At 36.2% G+C, this 24,031-nt stretch overlaps 1 protein-coding gene across 1 annotated transcript in view; it reads left to right on the top strand.

Annotated features, from left to right (window-relative positions):
- LOC129224407 (elongation of very long chain fatty acids protein 7-like) overlaps window positions 1-24,031 on the top strand; it is an 88,591-nt gene that overhangs the window by 21,879 nt on the left and 42,681 nt on the right. Inside the window, exons 2-3 of the mRNA XM_054858856.1 lie at window positions 6,645-6,727; window positions 23,482-23,672. Coding sequence (XP_054714831.1) covers window positions 6,661-6,727; window positions 23,482-23,672 — 258 coding nt within the window. The 5' untranslated portion in view covers window positions 6,645-6,660. The remainder of the gene's footprint in view (window positions 1-6,644; window positions 6,728-23,481; window positions 23,673-24,031) is intronic.

Raw genomic sequence — 24,031 nt, 5'->3', positions numbered from 1 at the left:
TTTTCTTTATGCATATTGTGCATAAAAATTGATATAAGTACACATTAAACTTATTATACAATTAGTCATCACTAGAATGAAGTATTTTTTTTAATCTACCGAACCTAATTCCTATTTTGACACTAATATTAGGTCTCAATTCACGCGGTTTCGATTTACGCAGCATTTCCGTGGAACATAACCCCCGCGTAAAACGAGGGTCTACTGTACAAGGGTTAAGACAAAATTTGGTCTACAGGTATATCTTAAAGGGCGAGTTGCTCATTTATTTTTGGCTTCAGTCATCCCAAAAGGATGGATCACTGAATAATTTTTATCGTTTTATGTGACTGATATATCTCAAGAAGTAATGCGAGGATTCATACAAAAATGTAGTATACAAGTGAAATAAACGAAAACAAGCCTTATTTTCGTTCTAAGTTGAGTTTCGTAATCGTTTACGTGAATCAGTGTAATTAAATAAACAATGAAAAATATACTGAATTTATGTATGAGAGGTTGAGCATGATATCAATAAAATCTAAATAGCCGTGTATTCCTTTCATTTTTGTAGCACTTTAACTAGCGTGAGTGTTAAATAAAAACTGAGTTTGCATTCTTATATAATTTGCGTAGTAAAAATTCACTAATTAAAACAGCAATTTTTTCTGAGAGAGAAAAACTTATTTGTTTATTATTATTATTATCAATATTCTTTTCTTTCTGAATTACCAAGCTATATTGAGCTGGAACTATTACTTTTTGAAACTCATTTTAAAAATAAGTCTAGATCAAAATTGGTCTGAATAATCTCATTGATATCAGTTATTTCACCCTACATTATGAAATTTTTTCTTTTCTATTTAAAATTGGAAAATGTGATTAGCTGACAAGCGCTACTTCGCATGCATGAAAGTATCCTCTTGAAAACCTTCAATAAAATAGCTGTTCTGAAATTGTCCCTTGATGTTCTATCGAATATATAAATTTCATGAATGTTGAGAATATAATATTTGTCATCGCGTAGAGTCGTTTTTCAAAAATCTGAGTGTAAGACACCTGTTTTAGCAGTTACGGGTTTCATTGATTTCAAAAGATTTGACGGTGAACATTTCGACGTAATTTCAGAATTTTACTCATAAGAGATAGGAGTTCCCACGGCAGTTTTGATCTTACTTTAACCAACGTATATACAAATACAAATACAAATGTGACGACCAGCAACAGGCTCTGGGCCCAGCTAGGCTGGTCCTGGTCAATTAATTAGTCCCCAATGAAGATCAATGGCCCTCTTAAAGCTATCCACTCCCTTGCTCATTACCGCCTCTTCCGGTAAGCTATTCCAAGTGCCCACGACCCTGCTAAAGTAGTAGTTTTTCCTGATTTCCAAGTTAGCCTGAGATTTAAATAGCTTAAAACAATGACCCCTTGTCCTGCTTTCCCCGCAAAAATTTAATCCATTTACATCTTTCATTTTGATAAATTTAAATAACTGAATCATGTCCCCTCTGACTCTCCTTTGCTCTAGGCTATACATGTTAAGCCTATTAAGTCTGGTATCATAATCTAAATCTGAGAGTCCCCTTTACTAATTTAGTTACCCTTCTTTGAACCCTTTCCAATACAAAAATATCTTTCTTCAGATAAGGCGACCAGAATTGCACAGCATACTCCAAATGAGGTCTTACTAAACTCCTATATAAAGGCAGAAGAACTTTCTTAGATTTGTTTGAAATAGATCTATTGATGAACCCAAGCATTTTGTTGGCTTTGTTACTAGCAATACTGCACTGTTGACTAAACTTGAAGTCCTGATTTATAAAGACACCCAGATCCATAACATTTTCTGCCTGATTTATGACTGAACCCTGTAAACGATATCTCATATGCTTATTTCCATGACCTAAGTGTAGCACTTGACATTTCCCTACATTAACTGCCATACCCCATTTATCTGCCCACTTAGTAATATGATCTAAATCCTCTTGCAGCTGTTTTACTTGTTCTTCATTTTCGACAATCCCCATAACTTTTACATCGTCAGCAAAACAATTCATGCTTCCAGAAATATTTTCATTGATGTCATTCATAAATATAATAAACAAAAGAGGCCCTAAAACTGATCCCTGAGGAACCCCACTTAAAACATCACTCCAATTAGAGTGATTTCCTCTCACAACTACTCTTTGCTTCCTACCAGTAAGCCAATTTCTTACCCAAAGTAAAGTTTTTCCTCCTATTCCAATGTCAGCTAACTTGCTGAGAAGAGCAACATGCGGTACCTTGTCAAAAGCTTTTTGAAAATCAATATAAACAACATCCACACATTTTTTGTTATCTAAAGCTGAGGTAACCTTGTCGTAGAAATGCAATAGATTAGTAGTACAGGATTTACCTTTCCTGAAACCATACTGCAAACTAGTCAACAGACTATTAGTCTCCAAGAACATCATGATCTTAATTTTGATCAAAGTTTCGAAAATCTTACAAATCACCGAAGTCAAACTTACAGGTCTATAATTCCCAGCAATACCTTTAGACCCCTTCTTGAAGAGTGGCGTTATGTTAGCCAGCTTCCAGTCCTCTGGCACCGTCCCCGAGTTATAAGAAGCATTGAAAATAATCAAAATAACATCCACTAATTCCTCTGCACATTCTACTAAAATTTTTGGATAAATATTATCTGGTCCCGGAGCTTTAGTTGCTTTAATCTTTTTCAAATGAAATAAAACCTCCTCCCTGGAAAATACAAAATCCTCAAGCTGTATAATAGCTTGTGTCTTGTTAGTGTCAACTGTTGAGATACAGTTATCGTTAAACACACTGGAAAAAAAGTTATTTAGAACATTTGCAATATCCCTATCGTTTTGGATTAAATTTCCATACTCATCAACCAAAGGCCCAATTTGACTGTTTCGAGCTTTCCCAGAATTAGCGTAAGCAAAAAACCTCTTAGGATTCCCATCAATGTCATCTGCCAGCCTTTGCTCCAATTCCCTTTTCTGAATCCGTACCAAATACTTAAAATTTCGCCTTGCCTTACTATACTGGAGTCTCTCTGCACTCTGACCAGTTTCTTTAAACTTACGAAAAGTGGCTTGCTTATAATTAAGAGCTTCTTTAGTCTCCCTGGAGAACCACATGGGCCAAATTTTGGTACTAACACCTTTTCTCCTAAATGGAACATAGTCCCCAACGGTTTTAGCAAGTTTATCCTTAAATTCCGTCCATTGCTGATCTACGTCGCTATTTTCCAACCCTGACGAAAAAACCTCTTTCAAGCTCTGCCTAAGTGCAACAAAATCGGTGTTACACTGTGTATATCTCACTGAAAACGTAGTTTTTTTTTTTACAGTTCTTAGTCTTAGGGTAATGTTGATAAATCTATGAGAAAATTAAATTTCATTAAGATACTTTTCTACTTTATTTCCACCCTGGCCCGTGATTTCGAATTTTTCCAGTGAAAGGGGAGAGGGAGGATAACGGGCGTATGTATAACCAATGCAAATTTCATAAGATTGCTATAAAAACCACTCCCACTTGTATATAAAAAAAATTCAAAGTCGAGGGCCATTCCGCCTGATCCCCTAAATGACTGACCTGTCGCTACCGTAATAATATGCTAGAGTGAAGGAGTTATTTGTTTTTACTTCATTACGCCAAAAAATACAAACCGCCTATTCTCTTGCTATATTCAAATTGCGCCTCACTATTCTTTCATTCGCGTTTAGAACAGTTTAGTTTTACTTCCATACCAATTTTTTGTCTGAATCCTTGCGTTACATCTTGATCCTTTATGTTACATCTTGAGTATTATTATTAATCAGATTAAACGAGAAAGAGAATTCCGTTGCAGCAGCCTTTCACATGTTTACGTTTGTAATAGTATACAGAAAAACGTATGTTTTTCTGAAAACTATTAATTTTCTGGAATTAATCTGATGTTTACGAATTAAGACAGGAGAAAACGTTTGGAATTTTTGAAGGAACTTACTTTGAAAGGCAATTAATATTCTTTCGCAACTTTTATGCTGGAAAGCATCGACGTACATTTAAATTTTTCGTACAAATTGAACTAGCGAATTTTAGGCCGGCGACATTTTGGACCGGCGACATTTTGGACCGGCGACATTTTGGACTGGCGACATTTTGGGCCGGCGACATTGTGGACCGGCGACATTGTGGACCGGCGACATTTTGGACTGGCGACATTTTGGCCCGGCGACATTTTGGACCGGCGACATTGTGGACTGGCGACATTGTGGACCGGCGACATTTTGGACTGGCGACATTTTGGGCCGGCGACATTTTGGCCGCGACATTTTGGCCCGCGACATTTTGGCCGCGACATTTTGGGCGTATACCTGTTTTTCTAATAATTTTTTGTTATCAATTTTTACTAGTAATGCATAGTGATCGGTTATTGTTTTATGTACTGCAGCTGTTACTGCTCTATCTATTCTGTAATTACATTTATAAAAGACATGATCAATACAAGATGAGCTTAGGTCATTACACCTAGTTGGTATATCAACATATTGCTTGAAACCCATAGTGTACATAGTATTAATATAATCATTTGTTGTCGTGTTATTCTGTAAAGTATCAATGTTTATGTCACCAATATACAAAATGTTTTTACATACAATTCCTTTTACCTTTTGTTCAAGTTCTAATATATAATCATCTATGCTACATTCAATAGCCCTGTAAATAAAAACTATAAAAAAATCAAGTTCCTTATTATACAAGTATAATGCTTCAGCAGTATTCATTAAAATACTCTGATCAGAAAAGTAGTATTTCTCTTAAGCTATGACTCCCCCTGATCTATTTCTTTCTCTTGTATTATAAAGTTTGTTATACCCCTTAAGATTATAATTATCAATTTCACATTCCTTAATCCATATTTCACTTAATAACAAAATCTCTATATCCATATTTTCAATTGTTATCAAGAGTTCATCTAAATTTTGCCTTATGCTCCTTATGTTCAGATGATAAATGTTTAATACCGTTGTATTGTCTTTTATAAGAAATGTCTCTGCTTCGTCCACGTTATTTAGTTCAGTGATTTTTTCAATTGAATCATAATCCATGAACACCCGTTCACCTCTCTTAATATCGTGGTCTTCCATCGCACAAAAACTGGTTTGAATTATTTCTCAATTTATCCAAGTCCTCTTTCCTCCTTACTTGTATTACTCTATCATTCTCACTTTTTCGAATAAAGACCTTTCCTCCTTTCATCCAAACAAATTTATAATCATTTTCACTCTTGAATTTTCTGGCTATAAAATGTAATTCCTTAACCTTTCTTGTAACATGTTCATTGATAAAAATCTTTTGTTCTTCAAATTTATTGTTAATCATGGTCGTAGTTAAATTTTTATTATCTTTGGTAGCTCTGAGCCATGTATTACGTGTGAGAATATCCTTAAATCTCACTATAATAGGTTTTATTCTATTTTTACTTTGCGTTGGAACTCGGTTCATGTTTATTACTTCACCTTTTTCATCTAGATGCAACTCAGTAGCCATCTTTCCAATTATATCATTCAGATTCTCTCCAAAACTGAAATTTGGAGAGAAATTTGGATTTTGCCATTTCGTTCTACTTTTCAGAATCTGATTTATTAAAGCGTATGATTAATATTAAATAACTGCTTAATAGTGATTCAACGACCCATAGGGTTGAATGAAACAAACAATCTTTAACATCCAGCAACACAGCATCCTGAATCTAGCACATAACATCTGGTATCCAATACACAACATCCAGCATCCAGTACACAACATTCAGCATCCAGTACACAACATCCAGCATCCAGCACACAACATCCAGCATCCAGTACACGACATCCAGCATCCAGCACAAAACATCCAGCATCCAGCACACAACATCCACCGCACAGCATCAACCATCCATTCCCTGGCACATAAATTTGAATTTCACCTTCTTGAATTCAAACTACGAAAACTACGATTTTCGCAATTGTGATTGAGATAGGAGCATTAGTAGAAACAGGGAACCCAACGAGTAGGATTCTATCGTAATTCGTGAATGCGAAAAACATAATTTGAATTCAAAATTCAAATCATTATTTACTTATTAATCAATTAACTAATTAATTTATTTATTGGTCGAGACTTAAGAAAAATATTCTTATTCGCAACTCCAGAGTTCGAATAGACTTCCTTGCGATAATTAACAATACTACCGAAAAAGGTAAAACATTCCATTCCATGTGTTTTCTTTGGGGTAAATTACAAGCTTCAGACAGTTTATGGTGTAATGTAATTTTAGAAGAATAGAAAAGAAAGCTTCCCACAAACACGGTGAAAAATTACTGTCATTCACAAAGCGTCAAAGCAAGTTATAAGTTACAGCATTTGTTTGTTTTACCTTTTTCATCCGCCATTAGACAGTGGTTTCAGCGCCCCCTATAGTTTATTGGAGTTGCGAAGTGGGGCATCAGATTGCAGACAATTTTAATTTCCTACAAAAAAATTTCAAGTTCTTATTAAGTTCTCATCCCTGACCCTTGCGACACCACTGCAATTAAGTATTTATTGCACACATTTCTCTTTTCTAGCGCCAAATATTCTGACACATTTCTCGAAGTACCTCGTCCAATGTAATTTCATGTCTCTTTTTCTTGCAGGTGAGGCGGCAGAAGAATGGAATACGTGGCGTGGGCTTTCCGGGCCCCTTTCGAAGGGTACAGGTGGATGATGGACAAGAGCGGTAAGATTCCCGCCTCTTTCGACCTCTCCCGTTGCGCGTGACACCGGCAACGGAAAAAAAGGAAGTGAAAAGGGAAAAGAAATGCTTTTACATCAAAGCGGAGTTTAAAAAAAATATGTATGTCAAAACATTTGATGGCTGACAGGTTAATTACTCAGACTAGAGAAAACTTGCGTCTGGGGTAATATAACCATTGGGAGGAAAAAAAAGGTGGAGAGAGTCAAACCTTTTATTCTTGAAGCAAAGATTCTAAGTTACATGATAGGATTTGAAGTAAAATATTGAATGAAATCAGGTCTCTTTCATTAATTTTACGCAAAACGCATCGCCCATTCGTTGCAGTTGAATCACGAGATTTGCCATCTTTGCCACAGTTTTTTCGAAGTCAATCAAGTTTCTCCTCATACTAATTTTTGCTCCAAGAATATGATCCGTAAACAAGTGCTCGATTCAATTTCATTTTCAGACATTCATAAATACTATCATTAATGACTAGTATTAGGTACGGGACGGTAAAAATATTTTTATTAACACATGCATTTATTTTTGTAAAGAAAAGGGGGAACAGATATGATACTCATTCAGTTTTTTTTTTTGGGGGGGGGGGGAGGGTTAAATAAAAACTGATACAGCAATCAAGTCAAGGAACATGTCTAACCAGTGAAGTAGCACAACATTTTCTAGACAATAAACGGGTGGAATTTTTTTAACCAAAATTTCACTGCAGCTTCTCTATGCTCTTTTTATTTCATATGCTTCTTTTACTTTATTTTATTTCATCTTCATATTTCTTGCTAGTTATGAAATTGTCTAATGCTTCGTCTAATGTATTTTTATGTCATCTGTTTTTCAAAATTGTTTTATTTCATAAATTATTTCCTTACCCCATTATTTCGGTATTCTATAGCGGCAGCGGGCCTTTTTGGGCGGACTTGACGACGGCCCTTGAAAATTTTTACCTTACGCTTTAAAAAAAATTTCTTATTCAAAAAAGTAATAATATTAAAAGTTTAAAGATCATTTTTTAATTTTAAGACTTAGAACCCATGGTCTTGGAAGCTTGGCAACACTTGAGTGTCATTCTAATTTATGGAAAAACTAGATATATTTTATGACTTTCGCTTTTTGTGACTTACAAGTAGTACTACTGAAATGAAGAATGCATTGAAATTGTTGAAAATTAGAGTACACTAACACTTCGGTGATTTGAAGAAACATTAATTATGAGCAATTTATACACATGAGTTTCATAAAAATTGTAGACAATAAACATTTGAGGTTATTTTATTTTTTGTAAATTATGTGTAGTTTTTATATTTTGATCGAAATTTATAGTTCATAAAATGAGTTTTTTTTCATTTTATTTCTAAATTCCAAACTCTGTATGCGTGCCTAAATTTTGTAAATTTATCCAATTTCATGATTTTTTTTATTGTTATCAATAAAAAAAAAATAGCGGAAAACATTCCTGGATTTTTCAAGATATGTTACTGGTGGAAATTGGGCACACTAGTTGCCTATTATTTTCCAGGAATACCTCCAGGAACCTTGGGACAGCCGAACATTTTGTACCTTAGGACAAGTTTCAAGGTACAACATATGCGTGGTTCTTAATAATTAAGATATGTTTACGAACATGAAAGAATGTTCTGATCTTATGTAATCTTTTAAACACACACACATTTATGTTAGATAATTATTCATAATTCATTATTCATAATTAATTATTCATGATTTAATTCACTACCATGGATTTTTTTTTTTTTTTTTTTGAGCAATCACGATTGCTTATTGCTTTTATTTGACTGTTTTTGGCGTCCTATCATTTTATTTTCCCACCGCCACCCTCCGCACCATCACCGTCGATCGGCTCCTCACGATGCTGCTCCAAAAGCGAAAGCCGTCTCCAGGTTGCATCCATATCCTACACACACGCGCATACATACACATCTGCACACATACACATAAACACTTACACACACATACACCTACACACATACACATACACACAACTACCCACACATTTATGCCTGCACACAGACACAAACACACATGCCTACACACACATACACATACCCCTATACACAAACACACATTCCCCCCGCACACAAACACACACGCCTACATACACACACTCGTGATTGCGAAAAACAGAATTTGAATTCAAGATGTCAAAATTCGAATTATTTTTTTTCTGGTGCAAAATTGGTTCAAGTATATGGATGTTTCCTGAATCATGAATTCATGAAGACTTTCCTATAGTACAACAGGATGTGTCCCAACGTACAATAGTATGTTGTACCTTGGGACAGCTTGGAACTTTTACTTTAAATGACTGGCAATATTTTATTTTCAAACTGTCTGAATTTTAAAATATATATTGCATAGAAGTATGTTGGGGTATTTTTAAATGACTTTTAAATTTTAAATTTGATTCAAAACATTGACGTTAAAAATTAAAATATGAAAAGTGTCTCAAGGTACAACACTCTCCCCTATTTATTTGTTTAGTATAAAGCTTATTTGTATAAATACTTTATACAGTTAGTCAAGTGCAACGTGGATGGGGCAAAGTGAACTAGTTTATTTCATTTACTCATTCAATCTTTGGTCAAATCACTTTCGTTTTCATTTCTTAATTATTTCATTTATATGCATTCCTTTATTTAATAATTAACTTTTTTTCTCATTCATTCATTATTTCATTAACTGATTTATTTTTCTCGTCAATTTATTTATTTATTTATTCGTTTATTGTTCCATTTCCTTTTTATTTATTCATTCACTATTTCATTTACTCATTTATTTTATTACTAGTGATACCCGCACGGCTTCGCCCGCAATAGAAAAATCAAAAGGTCTTTTGGTTCGCCTGTATATTTACAAATAATGTATAGTGAAGCTATACATTATTTGTAAATAGATGATGATAGCTAAATAGCTAATGATAGCTTGTACCGACATTACGGTTCCACGTTATGATAATTTCGTATCTCGCCAATTGGCTTGTGCCCATGTTACGGTTCCACGTTACGATAATTTCGTAATTTATGATACTTTTTTGCTTAAAATTGGAATAAAAAAAGAACCACATCGAATTTTCGAAAAATCGCTTCGAGGTGCACACCCCCATGCTGCAAACTAACTTTGTGCCAAATTTCATGGAAATTGGCCGAACGGTTTAGGCGCTATGCGCGTCACAGACATCCTACAGACATCCTCCGGACAGAGAGACTTTCTGCTTTATTATTAGTAAAGAAGATTGGAATAGAAAAAGAACCACATCGAATTTTCGAAAAATCGCTTCGAGGTGCACATCTCCATGCTGCAAACTAACTTTGTGCCAAATTTCATGGAAATCGGCCGAACGGTTTAGGCGCTATGCGCGTCACAGACATCCAACAGACATCCAGACATCCTCCGGAAAGAGAGACTTTCTGCTTTATTATTAGTAAAGAAAAAAGAATTAAGTATCAAATAGAAAATGCATCACAAGAAAAATATTTTATTTTTCACTTTACCCCATGAAAAAAAAAAAAGAAATGAAATGAAAAATGTCATCTTTTTTTTGGAAGTGCAAATTTACTGCTAAAAATGAAAAATAAATGTTTAAATGCAAGTTTTATAATAACATATATTGTTCTTTCTTTATGTACCATAATTTTCAAAACAAAATTTCAAATTGTTCATTTTGAAAAAAGTAGGTAAGTTATCTGAGCTATTTTACTTTTTTGCAGTAAGTTACCGCCCTAAGCCAGGGCAATGTCAGAAATACACAACTACCAGTTTGTTTGGCTTTCTTGGCTCCCTCAAGAGGACTTTCGCCTCCAGCTCAGCTACTTCCTATTCCGGGCTGATGAGTGCTAAAAAGCACGAAACTGCAGTCCTCGGATGGAATAACTGAGCTGGCGGTGTATTTTATGTATTTTAACTTTGCCTTACATTCCCTTAGATATTTGAGTGTTCATGTTTGACGAAACTGATAGGGGATGATTGGGGTACGTACCGTCTAATGAGAGAATTCTTTCTTTCTTTTCGATAACCACACGGTGACTTTAATTGAGATAGTTTCGGAACTCATAACAATCAGGTTTTCATCCTAGCTACCGCAATGGGATTTGAAAATAATCTTTTTCTTCGGAGGTTAATTGCCTTCAAAGTTTTTAAAAAAAAAAAGAGTTGGCTTCAGTTACGTAGGCTTCGGGAGCCTTGACATTGGCGGGCGGCGGCCCTCCGGCGTTCTGTGCTGACCGCGGGACAGTGTGTTTCCGGGATGAGAGTGACATACTCCCGTGGCCAGCAGATGATTTTTTCCTTCCAGCTTGCGTGACCGTGACCTACAAGGAAGTCATAAAAGGATCGAATGAACAGCGGCTTTGTGCCTACCGGAGCCGACATTTTGGTTTCCAGAATCGGTTTCGGATATTGCCGCGTTTGAAAACCTCGATACAGTCTTCTTTTGTTTTGTCGAAGAAAAAATGTAGGGGATTTCCATGAATAGCCATTTTGAGCGTAGAAAAGAAAAAAAAATCCAAGGCAAAAAGGGTTTTTTGAGAAATTTTAGTAGTTTAATATTTATTTTAATGCACTATGTTTTTATGCATATACTTTAATACGATTTGTTTAAATTAATAGTAAGTATTAATAGTAATTAAGTAGTATAGTAAATCTAATAATTTAAATTTTTTAAAAATTTAATAATAATTTTTGTGTTTTTAGTTTTAAAAAGTGTAAGTTTTTTTGGAGCCAATTGGGAGTGGGGAGGGCGTTAATTCGTGTTATCATGCAGATACTGCGCCGTAGCAAGCGCGAGAGGAAAACTATTAGTACACTGCTCAGTAATCTCTCTGTCCATAGTTCTCAGCCTGAAAAAACACGAAAAAGAAAAGATAATTTTGCTAGATACAAAGCAGAATCAAAAGGGAAGATTGACAATCCTCTTATGTACTAAAATCGTGCCCTGCTTGTACTAAAACCAATTATAAGTATTTTATTTGTTAACAAATAGGAAGTGGCAACAGATAAAATTTTTTAATCATGGAACTTTCTCTAAGAAGTAAGAATCTAACTACATATACTGTCTGACCATGGATTGCATGGAAAAGCAAACATCCGGTTTACAGGCGGAAATGGACGCATCTATTAGTTTTCAGGGTTGTCAGCTTTTGCAGATGTATATTAGCCTCTAAATTAAGCAGAGTCGCATTCAAATGCGCAGCAAAATTCTACTTTCCCCCATCATTCAGATAGACTCGTCTTAACTGGACGTTTGCCAATTCCATACAATCCGTGGTTAGACTGTAGTTTCTATAGTGACTAAGCACAGTTAAACTTCCTTACTCTATGGGTTTCTCCAATCGTCTCTCAACAATGATCAACTGCGAATCTCGTGAAAAACTTATATTTTTATTAAAAAATTGAAAAAAGGTAAAACTCCAGCTCTAATAACTTGGAAGTTCCAAGAAAAAACAATTCATCGGAATGCAGAAAATTTATTCTTTCGATTGGTACCAATATTTAAAATATGCAAGTAAGTTTTCACTACCAAAATTGTGAAAAAAAGCTAGTTCAATTTTTGAGTCAATCCTTCGGTAGTTAATGTCCTAAAAATATGGCAACTTCTTAAGATCTCTCTCGATTAAGTCACCGTTCAAGCAAAAAAGTAATTATGAAATTGGTTCTTCCGTTTAAGAGCTACGATGCCACAGGCAGACGCACACATACACGGACACATTGACCCGTCATACTTATCCAGTCCAACAAATTCATGGCTCCAATCGCCCAAGCAACTAAAAAATACCTTGGTTACTGCTTCGTAAGTCAATTACAATGATTTTTCCTAAAAACTGCTTCAAAAAAAATTCACTTGTGCCTAAAACTTTGTCTTGGGTGCTATGATTTTATTTTTTGCAAGATCCTGCTTATAACCTCCTTCCTGTTTGTTATGCGCAGGGCTGTGGAGTCGGATTTGGGCTAATTTTGGTGTAAAGAAGTCGGAGTCGTTAGAAAACATGCCAACTCCAACTTCGGGCTTTTTTATTTCTTTCATTTTCACTGACTGTCCTTGCATTTTTTTTAAAAACTGACTACCAATTGTTTCGATCACATGCATTAAAAGCTATTAATGAGAAAATAACTGTCATTATTGCAATCAGCTGGCTTAAGTGTTTACCGAACTTTCCGGAGCTGTCCCCTAGTTTGCTAGCTTTTTAACTTAACTAATAGCAACTGTCAGCAAACGATTTTGTTGCCTAAAATTTTCAAGTAATCACTTTTAAATAAAAATAGAAATATAGTATTTTTTTCGATCTCAGTTATAAAATAGTAAAAAGGAATGTAACAATTTAGTAAGTCGAGGCCCGTAACTGAGGGGGAAACTTCTGATGGTGTTCGAAAAATTCAAATAAGTTCTATCGCGAAAGTACAAATCCAAAAGATCCGATGAAATATTATCTAATGTTTTTTGTTTTTTTTTAATCAAGACTATTTGTATAAACTTGGTTACCACTAAAAAGTATGGAACAAAATAAGTGTAAATGATTTCTTGGTTACAACACTCAATAACTGTAGTTAGTGTTAAAATCTTCATATTAAGATTAATTCTAAAGCAGCCAATAAAATTTAAATTCAAAATTTAGCGAAGAAGAAGTATAGGAGGTATAGTAAATCTATTCGTACAAAGCTGTATACCACCGCATTTTGTGTAAAATTTGCTCCTGACGTATGTGTACCCGACCTCTCCCCGCAATGTAGTACCCTAATTTCGTCGAAATTTTATTGATGAAATATAATTTAAAATAGTATATTCGTGAAAATTTTCAGAACTGAAGCATTTATATTTTTTATAAATTCGGAAATTAACTTGGGGTGTCACCTACCAGATGGATATCAACCGGGGCAAGCCACCCCCTCTCAAGAACTTAAACTTAGGAAAAAAAACTTTTTTCTTTCAAGTTGCAGCTTTTAAAAATTGAAAGCACATGATTTGATCAATATATATTTGTTAAACAATAAAGGAGGGGGGATTACAAGTAATCCTTTTAAATTTTTGAAAAAAAAAAACGATATTTTTAAGTCATCTCACTTTAAAACTATTAGAAAATTTGATTTTTAAATTGAATTTCTAACGTTGTCTGCATCTTAGGTTTACAATAAAATACAAAATGCGAAATTTTCATAAAAAGGAATTAATATTTCAATCTGTTTAGAGGTTCCCCCCCCCCCCCTTCCCCTAAATGGGGAGGGGATTGAAAAAATACAATAAATAAAAATTAAAAATCCGGAGTCGGAGTTGGAGTCGGGCATTTCAAAATCCAGGAGTCGGAGTCAACCATTTTCTTTCCGACTCCGCAACCCTGGTTAGGCGTCAGAGACGTTAGAAAAACTTATTTTAGTATTTTGACTGGAAGCGATTTTTGTGTCCGTTCTGATTTAGTGAGCAGGACATGGGTTCAGGCACGTTGTAATAGTCGATGTCTGTCTTCTTTGCTTTCTCCTCCACTCACAGCCAAATTAAGTCATTGGCACGTGGGGCCAGGCCGACATATTTTGGGGAGCATCAAATTTGTAATTTAAGTTTTAAATAACTGGAGTAGTTTCGTATTGGACTGTAATAAGGTGTAAATATTTAACGTAGAAAAGAAAAAAAAACCTCCTTGAAATTTCAGTCTCTTTCGCCATCTCTAAATCACTCCAGGCTTAATACCATATTTACATTGTTTTTACATTTAAAAGTTACATAACAGTATACACAGGATTCATACTCTATTTCAGTGCTTCTCAACCTTTTTTACTTTGCGGCACACTTAAGAAATTTATAGATCAATGGGGCACACTGAAGTTAATTTCGCAATGGTAATATAGAAATGTTTTTATCATTCACTGGTAAAAAGACGGGGGGGGGGGGGGGACACCTTTTTCATATGAATGAAACAATTATAACAAACGTAGTGTATTTAAACTTATTTAGAAAGCAGAAATATTTCGAATGTATTGAGGTTGATAATGAACAACAAAACTATAGCTATTTACAGAAAATTATGCTTCATATGTTTCAAAGCATTTCTGTCAAACATGTCATTAAAGTGCAAAAATTGAACAATTTATCAAATAATGTTTCAAGAAAGAAGCAAGCAAGAAATTAAAACCAAGCTCCTAACTTTTGCAAAGACGGATGTTCGCTCTCTATGCTGGAAAGAGCTACACGAAGTTCTTGATCCAGGCTCTTTAGAGATGATCTCTTACTGTTTATAAGTGCGAGGGCTGAGAGGCTGAGTTCGCAAAGATATGTAGTTGAAAATGGTAGCAGCACATCGATAGCAAGACAAGAGATAGTGGGATACTCATTTTTAACCAGCAACCAAAATTCGTCCAAAGGCACTTCGCTCAGCTTAAGTTTTAGAGTACGGTCGCTCTTGAGGTTCATAAATTATTCTCGCTCCTTCAAAGAAAGGTCTTTAACTGATACATCCGTAGATGAAGAGAATGGATCGCGAATCCAGTCATACTGTTCCCTGTTACTATTCTTGAAAAAGTGCTGTAATTTCTCCTGAAGTATGACTAAATGTTCTGCCACCACATTCAGCAGCTTTTCTTCCATGCCATTTTCTTCACATACCATGTTGCGGTCCATTTGAACATGTCCAATGAGCCACGAACTACTTCTTCTCTCCACAGCTGATTTTTTTATTTGAATCCGTTTGGCTTGTCTATACATGCAACCCAAATTCTCTCCTTGTCCTTGCATTTTCTGATTCAATTCGTTAAGATTTTCAAAAATGTCAGCCATGTACGATAGTTTTGCCAGCCAATATTTGTCTTGCAACAAACTGACGTACTACATTTCGTTTTTTGAAATCAAAACGTACCTCGTCCCTCAATTCGAAAATTCTTGATAATACCTCACCACATGTAAGCCAACGAATCTCTGTATGAAGAAGTAGAGAATGGTAATCTGCCCCCATTTCTTCACAAAGTACGGAGAACAGGCGAGAATTACGTGGCCTTGATTTTATGAAATTCACGACTTCAGCCAAAGCTGACTTCAGCTCATCTGGTAAGTTCTGCCATGAGAACTTCACAATGGAGGAAACAGTGTATGGTTTTAATTTCTATTTTACTAAGTCTCAGGATCGAACTTTGAGAAACTACGATAAAAGGAAATTAGTTTCAGAACTGGAAAAGAGGAAAACAAAAGCTAAAGCTGGGGCTGAAATTCCTGAGAGAGGGAACAATACTCCCGTTTGCAAAAGATTAAGAAAAAATTCTGTATAATTAGTTGATTTCCTGGAAATTAAAATCCGTTTTTAAAAAACTGAAAATAATAGGATCACAAGAAGTTTAAAAGAGGATGGGCTGCAAATCCCGCCTCTCCCCTTGTTGGGTATGTCTTATTGCACATGATCGACAGGGTGCATTGAGAAGTTACAGAACGATACAAACGCTATTTGGTCGTAACTTTAAAATAAAATACGTCAAGGCTCTTTCTTTTCATATAACTACGAAAATACAGCGGCACACCGGGTTCCTTGTCGCGGCGCACCAGTGTGCCGCGGCACACCGGTTGCGAAGCCCTGCTCTATTTGGATGAAAAAATTCCATGACTTCAATGAAAATTTTCATGACTTCGTTACACGAAGGGAATAGCACTATTTAATCTCAAACTTGGTAATATTTGGAAATGAGCATTAACAAATCGTCTATATGAATGCCACAGCCTCATTGAAGCACTTACTCGTAGTGGAAAAAATATAAGTGCACACTTAAAAAACTAAACTATTCTTATTTATCTTCGTCATATAAGTTTGAGTGAAGTAAAAATACAGTGAAGCGAATATGATGATGCTTAAATGTCTGATTTTTTTTAAAAAAAACAGGCAGAATGATATTGAATGGGACAAAGGTTGAATGAGTCATCACTAAGTTTCAATAAATTTGCTTCAAAAGTTACCTTTTAGTGTCAACAGTGCCTTTAATCATCCATGTAACTTGACAGTATTTTGGTTCTTTAAAGTAAAGCCACATAGTTTAGTTCTTTATGTTTCTAAACCAGATCTTTTTTGAAAAAATCCTTCAGTAATGAATCATTCGTCTGATTCAAAAGTATATTTGTTTTGTTTACAAATTTGCATATTTTCAAAAGCATACAAATTAATACATTCAGAAATTCCAGAACACGTTTAATTCCCGACATTGAACGTAGCAGTGGGTCGCATGGATTAGTTTTGCGTGCCGTATGTTGGGCACTACTGTTTTAGAGCATTGCAATTCCTCTTTTTCTGTATTCTATCGCCTGACTTAACATCTTTATTTCTAAAACATTCAACAAATTAAGATAAACTCGGATAAACTTAATAATAAAGTCTTTACGAGTGATGAAATCAACTCGTGGCAAAACTAAGAACGTGAAATTTTGCTACTACAGAATATGAAGCATAAAAAGTGTTGAAAATAACAGAAAATTCAAAATAAGTGATGTCCAGGCAGTAAAATCACATCGCGAAAAATGGCAAGCGGCTGCGACAGAAGTGGATGCAATGAGATTTCAAAATTCAGATTTGATTTTTGGATCGTTCAATTTTCCACTTTTAATAGCTTTTATGTGCTATACTGTTAAATCACTCAAGATTTGTAATGCTCCTTTAGCTACTGTTCCTTTCTCTTTGTCCAGGACATTTTTCCATGACTTGAAATAAATTTCCATGACTTTCAATGAAAATTTCAATTTTCCATGACTTTTCCAGGTCTGAAATTCTGTTATTTTTTTTCCCATGACTTTCCAGGATTTCCATGAACCGTACGAACCCTGTATACACTTTTGATATTTTCATATTGCAACCAGGCAAAATTTGATGACAGCTTATGTTTGTGTTATACCGTAGTGTAAGGTATCACAGAGTTTGGCCTTGTGGTAATACCTATACAGGGTGAGTTCGATCGACTCTGCCATACGAAAGGGGGTGATAGATGAGCCCAAGCGGAGCATAGAACCACCCATTATCGTGTCCAATCCTTAACCGTAACCGAGTTATGGTAAATTTAAGGAAAATAAGTGAAAAAAACAAAATTCTGTGAAAACGACCGATTTCTGAAATTCCTGTAAGACCTATAAGGAAAATAAATACATATTTGGAAAGAGCAGACTAAATCCTACAAAATGATACCTTTCGCATTAAGATAGTCGCATTTTATCGAGAGCTACAAGCTTTGAAACATTGGAACACTCAGAATTAAAATGGTGCCAACATTTTTAATCGACATTTCCAAAAACAACCGTAAGAGCTACAATCAGGCAAATCTACCAAAAACTGGCCCATTCCATTAGCTTTCAGATGATACAACAACGAATTATATTGGGCTTTAATTTCAGCTGAAAAACAGGCTTTTGTTTGAAACAGTGTAAAAATCTGCATTCGTTAAAAAAGGAAAACCAGCGAAGAGTCACACTTTTCTGTTTTGAATTTTCTGTTTCACGATAGCATGTTGCTTTCTTTGTTTAAGAAAATGATATTTTTATATAAAAATAATAGTTTTAACCATTTAATAAAGAGAAAAAACACATGAGATAACAAATCGTAGAAATAAAAGAAGCATTACTTTCCCGTGCTTTTCACAAAGGGAAAATCAAGAACAAAAAAATGTTACACCAACTTCAATTAGTACATTTTAAACGTTCAAAATTTATAATAGCTGCTGAAATTGGTCGCCGCCACACCTGATACACGCTCTTGCCCTTTTGCGAACGGAAACAACCGTTGCTCTTAGAGAAATTTCATTCCTTAGTGTTTCCCTACTGCTTCAGCAAGCCGGTCGCTCAATTATTGCAAACTTGCTACTTCTGTTTTGTAAACTTCTTGTTTTAAGAATCCCCAAACAAAGAAGTGCACTGGCGTCAGGTCTGGGGATCTAGGGAACCAAGGGATGGGGCCCATACGACCAATCCATTGGGGATACTGTTCAGTTAGAAATTCCGGAATGGCATTTGAAGAATGTGCAGGGGCTCCATCCTGTTGGAAAATGATTTCCGCCCTCTCCTGAACAGGAATAGTATCAAGAAGGTCAGGCAAATGATGTTCAATAAATTCTAAATATGAACTTCCTGCATTATAAGACCTTAAAACGTATACAAACCCATCAAATGATTTCCGATTACGATTTATGATTGTGAAAAATATCGTCTGAAAATAAAAAGCATTTGTTTAACAAAACAATTGATAATAAAAACTAAACAGAATTACTCATTTGTCATAACATTTTATGTATCGTTTGCTCCTTTTTAATCTTCTGATATTTTGTAAATGTGTTTTGGAAAATGCTAGAATTATGATTGTTTTTACAGTAAGTCAGTAGAGAGTGTGTTTTTGGTTTTTGAAAGTTTTCGTTAAGGTTTCTAAAGATAAGTTGCTATATTCTTTTCTCGATTTTTGGGTATGTCTCGATTTTCTAACGAAGTGTATGCTGATATGCATTTCGTGTACGGATTTTGTGATGGTAATGCTCGCAGAGCGGAGAAAGAATACCGTCTCCGTTACCCAAATCGTTCTGCACCTAATCGAGCTGTGTTTGTCTCTATACATCGAAAGCTCAGGGAGACAGGTTCATTTGGTACGTTGTTCGAGAGGGGCCAGGATCACCGTTCTGCCGATGTTGAGGAGTATGTGCTGGACCGAGTAGTGGAAAACCCAAGTGTGAGTTCACGCTCGATTGCTATAGAAGGTGGACTATCACAACGTAAAGTGATGAAAACATTGCACCAAAACAAGTATCACCCGTATCATTTTACTCTAGTACAAGAACTGCGCAATTCAGATTTAGAAAAGCGGATAACATTTTGCAGATGGCTACTAGCCCGAGACACTGAAGATCACCATTTTCTAAGAAAGATATTGTGGACAGATGAGTCGTTGTTCACTAGAGGGGGCATCATAAATTTGCATAACTGGCATCATTATGCTCAACATAATCCTTTCTTAACCCGAAACTCATCATTCCAAACTCGATTCAGCATAAATGTTTGGCTTGGCGTAATAGGAGATCATTTAATTGGTCCGTATGTGTTTCGAGGTAAACTAAAAGGAAGCTCATATTTAGAATTTATTGAACATCATTTGCCTGACCTTCTTGATGCTGTTCCTGTTCAGGAGAGGGCAGAAATCATTTTCCAAGACGATGGAGCCCCTGCACATTCTTCAAATGCCGTTCGGGAATTTCTAACTGAACAGTATCCCCAATGGATTGGTCGTACGGGCCCCATCCCTTGGCCCCCCTAGATCCCCAGACCTGACGCCAGTGGACTTCTTTGTTTGGGGATTCTTAAAACAAGAAGTTTACAAAACAGAAGTAGCAAGTTTGCAAGAATTGAGTGACCGGCTTGATGAAGTAGTAGGGAAACTAAGGAATGAAATTTCTCTAATAAGAGCAACGGTTGTTTCCGTTCGCAAAAGGGCAAGAGCGTGTATCAGGTGTGGCGGCGACCAATTTCAGCAGCTATTGTAAATTTTGAAGGTTTATTAAATGTACTAATCGATGTTGGTGTAACATTTTTTGTTACTGATTTTCCCTTTGTGAAAAGCACGGGAAAGTAATGCTTCTTTTATTTCTACGAATCGTTATCTCATGTGTTTTTTCTCTAAATTAAAGGTTAAAACTATTATTTTTATATAAAAATATCATTTTCTTAAACAAAGAAAGCAACATGCTATCGTGAAACAGAAAATTCAAAACCGAAAAGTGCGACTCTTTGCTGGTTTTCCTTTTTTAACGAATGTAGATTTTTACAGTTTCAAACAAAAACCTGACTTTCAGCTGAACTTGAAGCCCAATATGATTTGTTGTTCTAGCATCTGAAAACTAATAAAATGGGCCAGTTTTTGGTAGATTTGCCCAATTGTAGCTCTTACGGTTGTTTTTGAAAATGTCGATTAAAAACGTTGGCACCATTTTAATTCTGAGTGTGTCCAATGTTTCAAAGCTTGTAGCTCTCGGTAAAATACGACTATCTTAATGCGAAAGGTATCATTTTGTAGGATTTAGTCTGCTCTTTTCAAATATGTACTTATTTTCCTTGTAGGTCCTACAGGAATTTCAGAAATCGGTCGTTTTCTCAGAATTTTGTTTTTTTACTCATTTTCCTTAAAATTACCAAAACTCGGTTACGGTTAAGGATTGGACACGATAATGGGTGGTTCTATGCTCCGCTTGGGCTCTTCTATCACCCCCTTTCGTATGACAGATTCGATCGAACTCACCCTGTATATCAAAATAAGTAACTACTACTTCAATTTTTAGTATGAACGGGGTGGGAGCTGAGGCATGCACAGGGGGGCCCGGGCCCGAGCTTGAAGGGGGCCCAATATTTCTAAATGAGGAGTGAAATATGTGTAGGGGACGTAGTGGTAAACAATATGGAGGGGGCCCGTGAAAGTCATTTGTGGCGGACCCCAAATTTTTCGGTGCACGCCCCTGGGTAGAAGGGCATCAAAAAAAGTTTCTCTCCACTGTCTTCAAAAATTCTATTCGGGTCCTGCCTCCACGACTTTAAGCACATAATCAAATTGTTTTTCGGGGTTCTGGGAGCCAAAATGTCGAATGCGTTTTACCTGTGCCGGCCGCGCGTTGAATCGTTATGGATATTTCATCCATTACGGAGAAGGAATCTCGAAGGAATCTCGAATTCTCCTCCGGGGCAGGTACGCCGAACTTGTAACCCCGACAGAGGAAAGAGAAGTCTACCCGCCAATCGGAATATGATATAACGGTAGATCATTTTTTTCCCGTCTTTAATTGGAGAATACGTGAAATGCGATCGGACTCGATAGTGTTCGTTACGTCATCAAGAAATCCGCGAGGAAATCACAGAAATTTTGCATATGCAAAGCAGTGGCTTAAAGTAGGGGGATGCCTGGGTTGCAGCCCATCCATTGGAGGGACGGTGGGGGGTGTTACAGTGAAATCCTTTTCAGTTCCGCGAATACGAATGACCTCGAAGGCGCAACCAGGAGTCCACAAAACAGTGGCAGAATTACCATTCCGCAACTGCCGCAATTGCGAGACACCCCCCCCCCCCTATCATATCATATCCCCAAAGGGGTTCAAAATGCACATGATAAATATTTTACATGGTTCTGTAATAGACAAGGGGGCCCGCCAAAATATATATTGCGACGGGCCCCCAAGTCTGTGAATCTGTCACTACCACAGTAAAGGTTCAATTTCAAAGTTTAAATTTTTGCGCATTGATGTTTTGCGGATATCTGAACCAACTTCCTTTTAATGGCCCCCAAGAAGTCCTGATCTGAAAATACCAGACTCTGTTCTTTGGGGTTTCATAAAGCAACAACTGAGAAACATTCCATGTCATACAACACAAGAATTACGAGCAGCTTTGGAACACGCCTTCATCCCCTTGACTCGGAGTATCTGAGCAAAACATCTGCGAGAACATGACATAGAATTCAGCCGCATTTGCGACATGGATGGTGTACATACCGATGCTTATGACTTGTAAGACTAACTCTATACCTCAGAGCCAGAAAGACGTAAGTCCAAAAATTGCGATTTTCTCTTTATTAGTGCACTGTATGTAGAAGCCAATCCCGCATTGAGCCATGTGAACGTGATTCATTTTTAAAAATCCTTTTCAATTTTTTACCAAGGTTGAAAGAGCGCATGCGCCAGAAAAAAGCTTTTCTTCTCCACGGTAAAACTATCATAATGTGACTTACGTTCCTCTGGCTCTGAGGTACAGAACTATGAATAACAAACATTCCAACAAAACTAATATAATGTTGAACATACGGGGGGGGGGGGTGCTCCTAATTTCGGACCACTGTTAGTGTAGCCAATAAATACTTACTTAATCTTTCACTGCAGAGTTCCCAAACTTAACGGATTCGCGGCACACTTTAGACCTTCTCTATGGAATACATATGTCATTCGGCGGCTCGTACAGGAGCAATTGTTCCCTCACTTTAAAAACAAATGGGACCTAGCCCCGCACTTTTCAGAGTTAAAAATTAATGATCGTTTGAAAACTGTTTTTTTTACTGGGTGGATTGATTTATTTCAAGAGAAAAAACTAAAATTCCAAAAAGTGGAGTTTTCTTATGGTATTTCCAAAGAATGGAACTTTGAATTGGAAGGAGAATTCTACGTGGCCATCCGTTTTGATTTTTGAGGCCATATTCAACAACATTTTTTTAAAGTCATTTAATCAGCAATTTTAAAATCCAATAATATAGCCAGATATTACAAATGATAATAAGAACAATAATAATAACAATGATAATGATAATAATAAATAATAATAACAATGATAATGGTAATAATAAATAACAATAACAATAATAATGATAATAATAAATAATAATAACAATAATAATGATAATAATAAATAATAATAACAATGATAATGATAATAATAAATAATAATAACAATAATAATGATAACGAAAATAATAAATTAAACAAATAAATTAATAAAATCTGCTTTAGGAGAGATCCCCCCCTCCTCACACACACTTCTTTTGACCACTCCACTTTTTTGTTGTACCAGCCATTTATGATACATGCATTGATACCATGGACTAGACACTCCGAGGCACCCCTCGCCTCTCTCTCTGCGGCACCCACTTTGGGAGTACCCCTGGTCCCAAAGTGGGCGCATTTGCTAATTCAGCTTGCATTATTTGAAAAAGAAAAAATATCTTTATCGCAGCAACGACTGCTCACAGACGACTGCTTCTGACTCGTTGCAGATCCGCGGACCCTGGAGTGGCCCCTGTGCGGCAGTCCCTTCCCCATGCTGTCCCTGATTGCCGGATACGTGTACTTCGTGAAAGTGCTCGGCCCCCAGTGGATGAAGGACCGGCCGCCCTTCCGGATAGAGCGCACAATCATCGCCTACAACGTCGCCATGGTCGTCCTCAGCGCCTTCTTCTTCCTCTACGTGAGTGACTTTCGTTCTCTTTCTAATCACTCAGGGTGACTTTGAGCGTCGATTTCTCTGTTTTAAAATGCCCCGCTTATACTTTGATAGCTTTTTCAGATGTGAATAACAATGCCAGCGGTGTCCAATCTACTCTGCGCGGGTCATATGTGGCCCACGAATCTGATCCATATGTCACGTTCTTATGTTCAATACGAATCGAAAGTATATATTCTGGAGCATGGGGAGGGGGGGGGGGCTTCAAAACCCTTCAAAATGCTTCGGACATCACTCTTGCTGATTCTTATGTAAAATAACCCCCTAAACTTAAATATGATCACCGTTCTCCCCCCTCTCCCTACATACCTATTTCTAAGTGG

The sequence above is a fragment of the Uloborus diversus genome, chromosome 6, assembly GCF_026930045.1.
Source record: "Uloborus diversus isolate 005 chromosome 6, Udiv.v.3.1, whole genome shotgun sequence".
Taxonomy (NCBI): domain Eukaryota; kingdom Metazoa; phylum Arthropoda; class Arachnida; order Araneae; family Uloboridae; genus Uloborus; species Uloborus diversus.
This window is presented reverse-complemented; position numbering and strand designations above follow the sequence as displayed.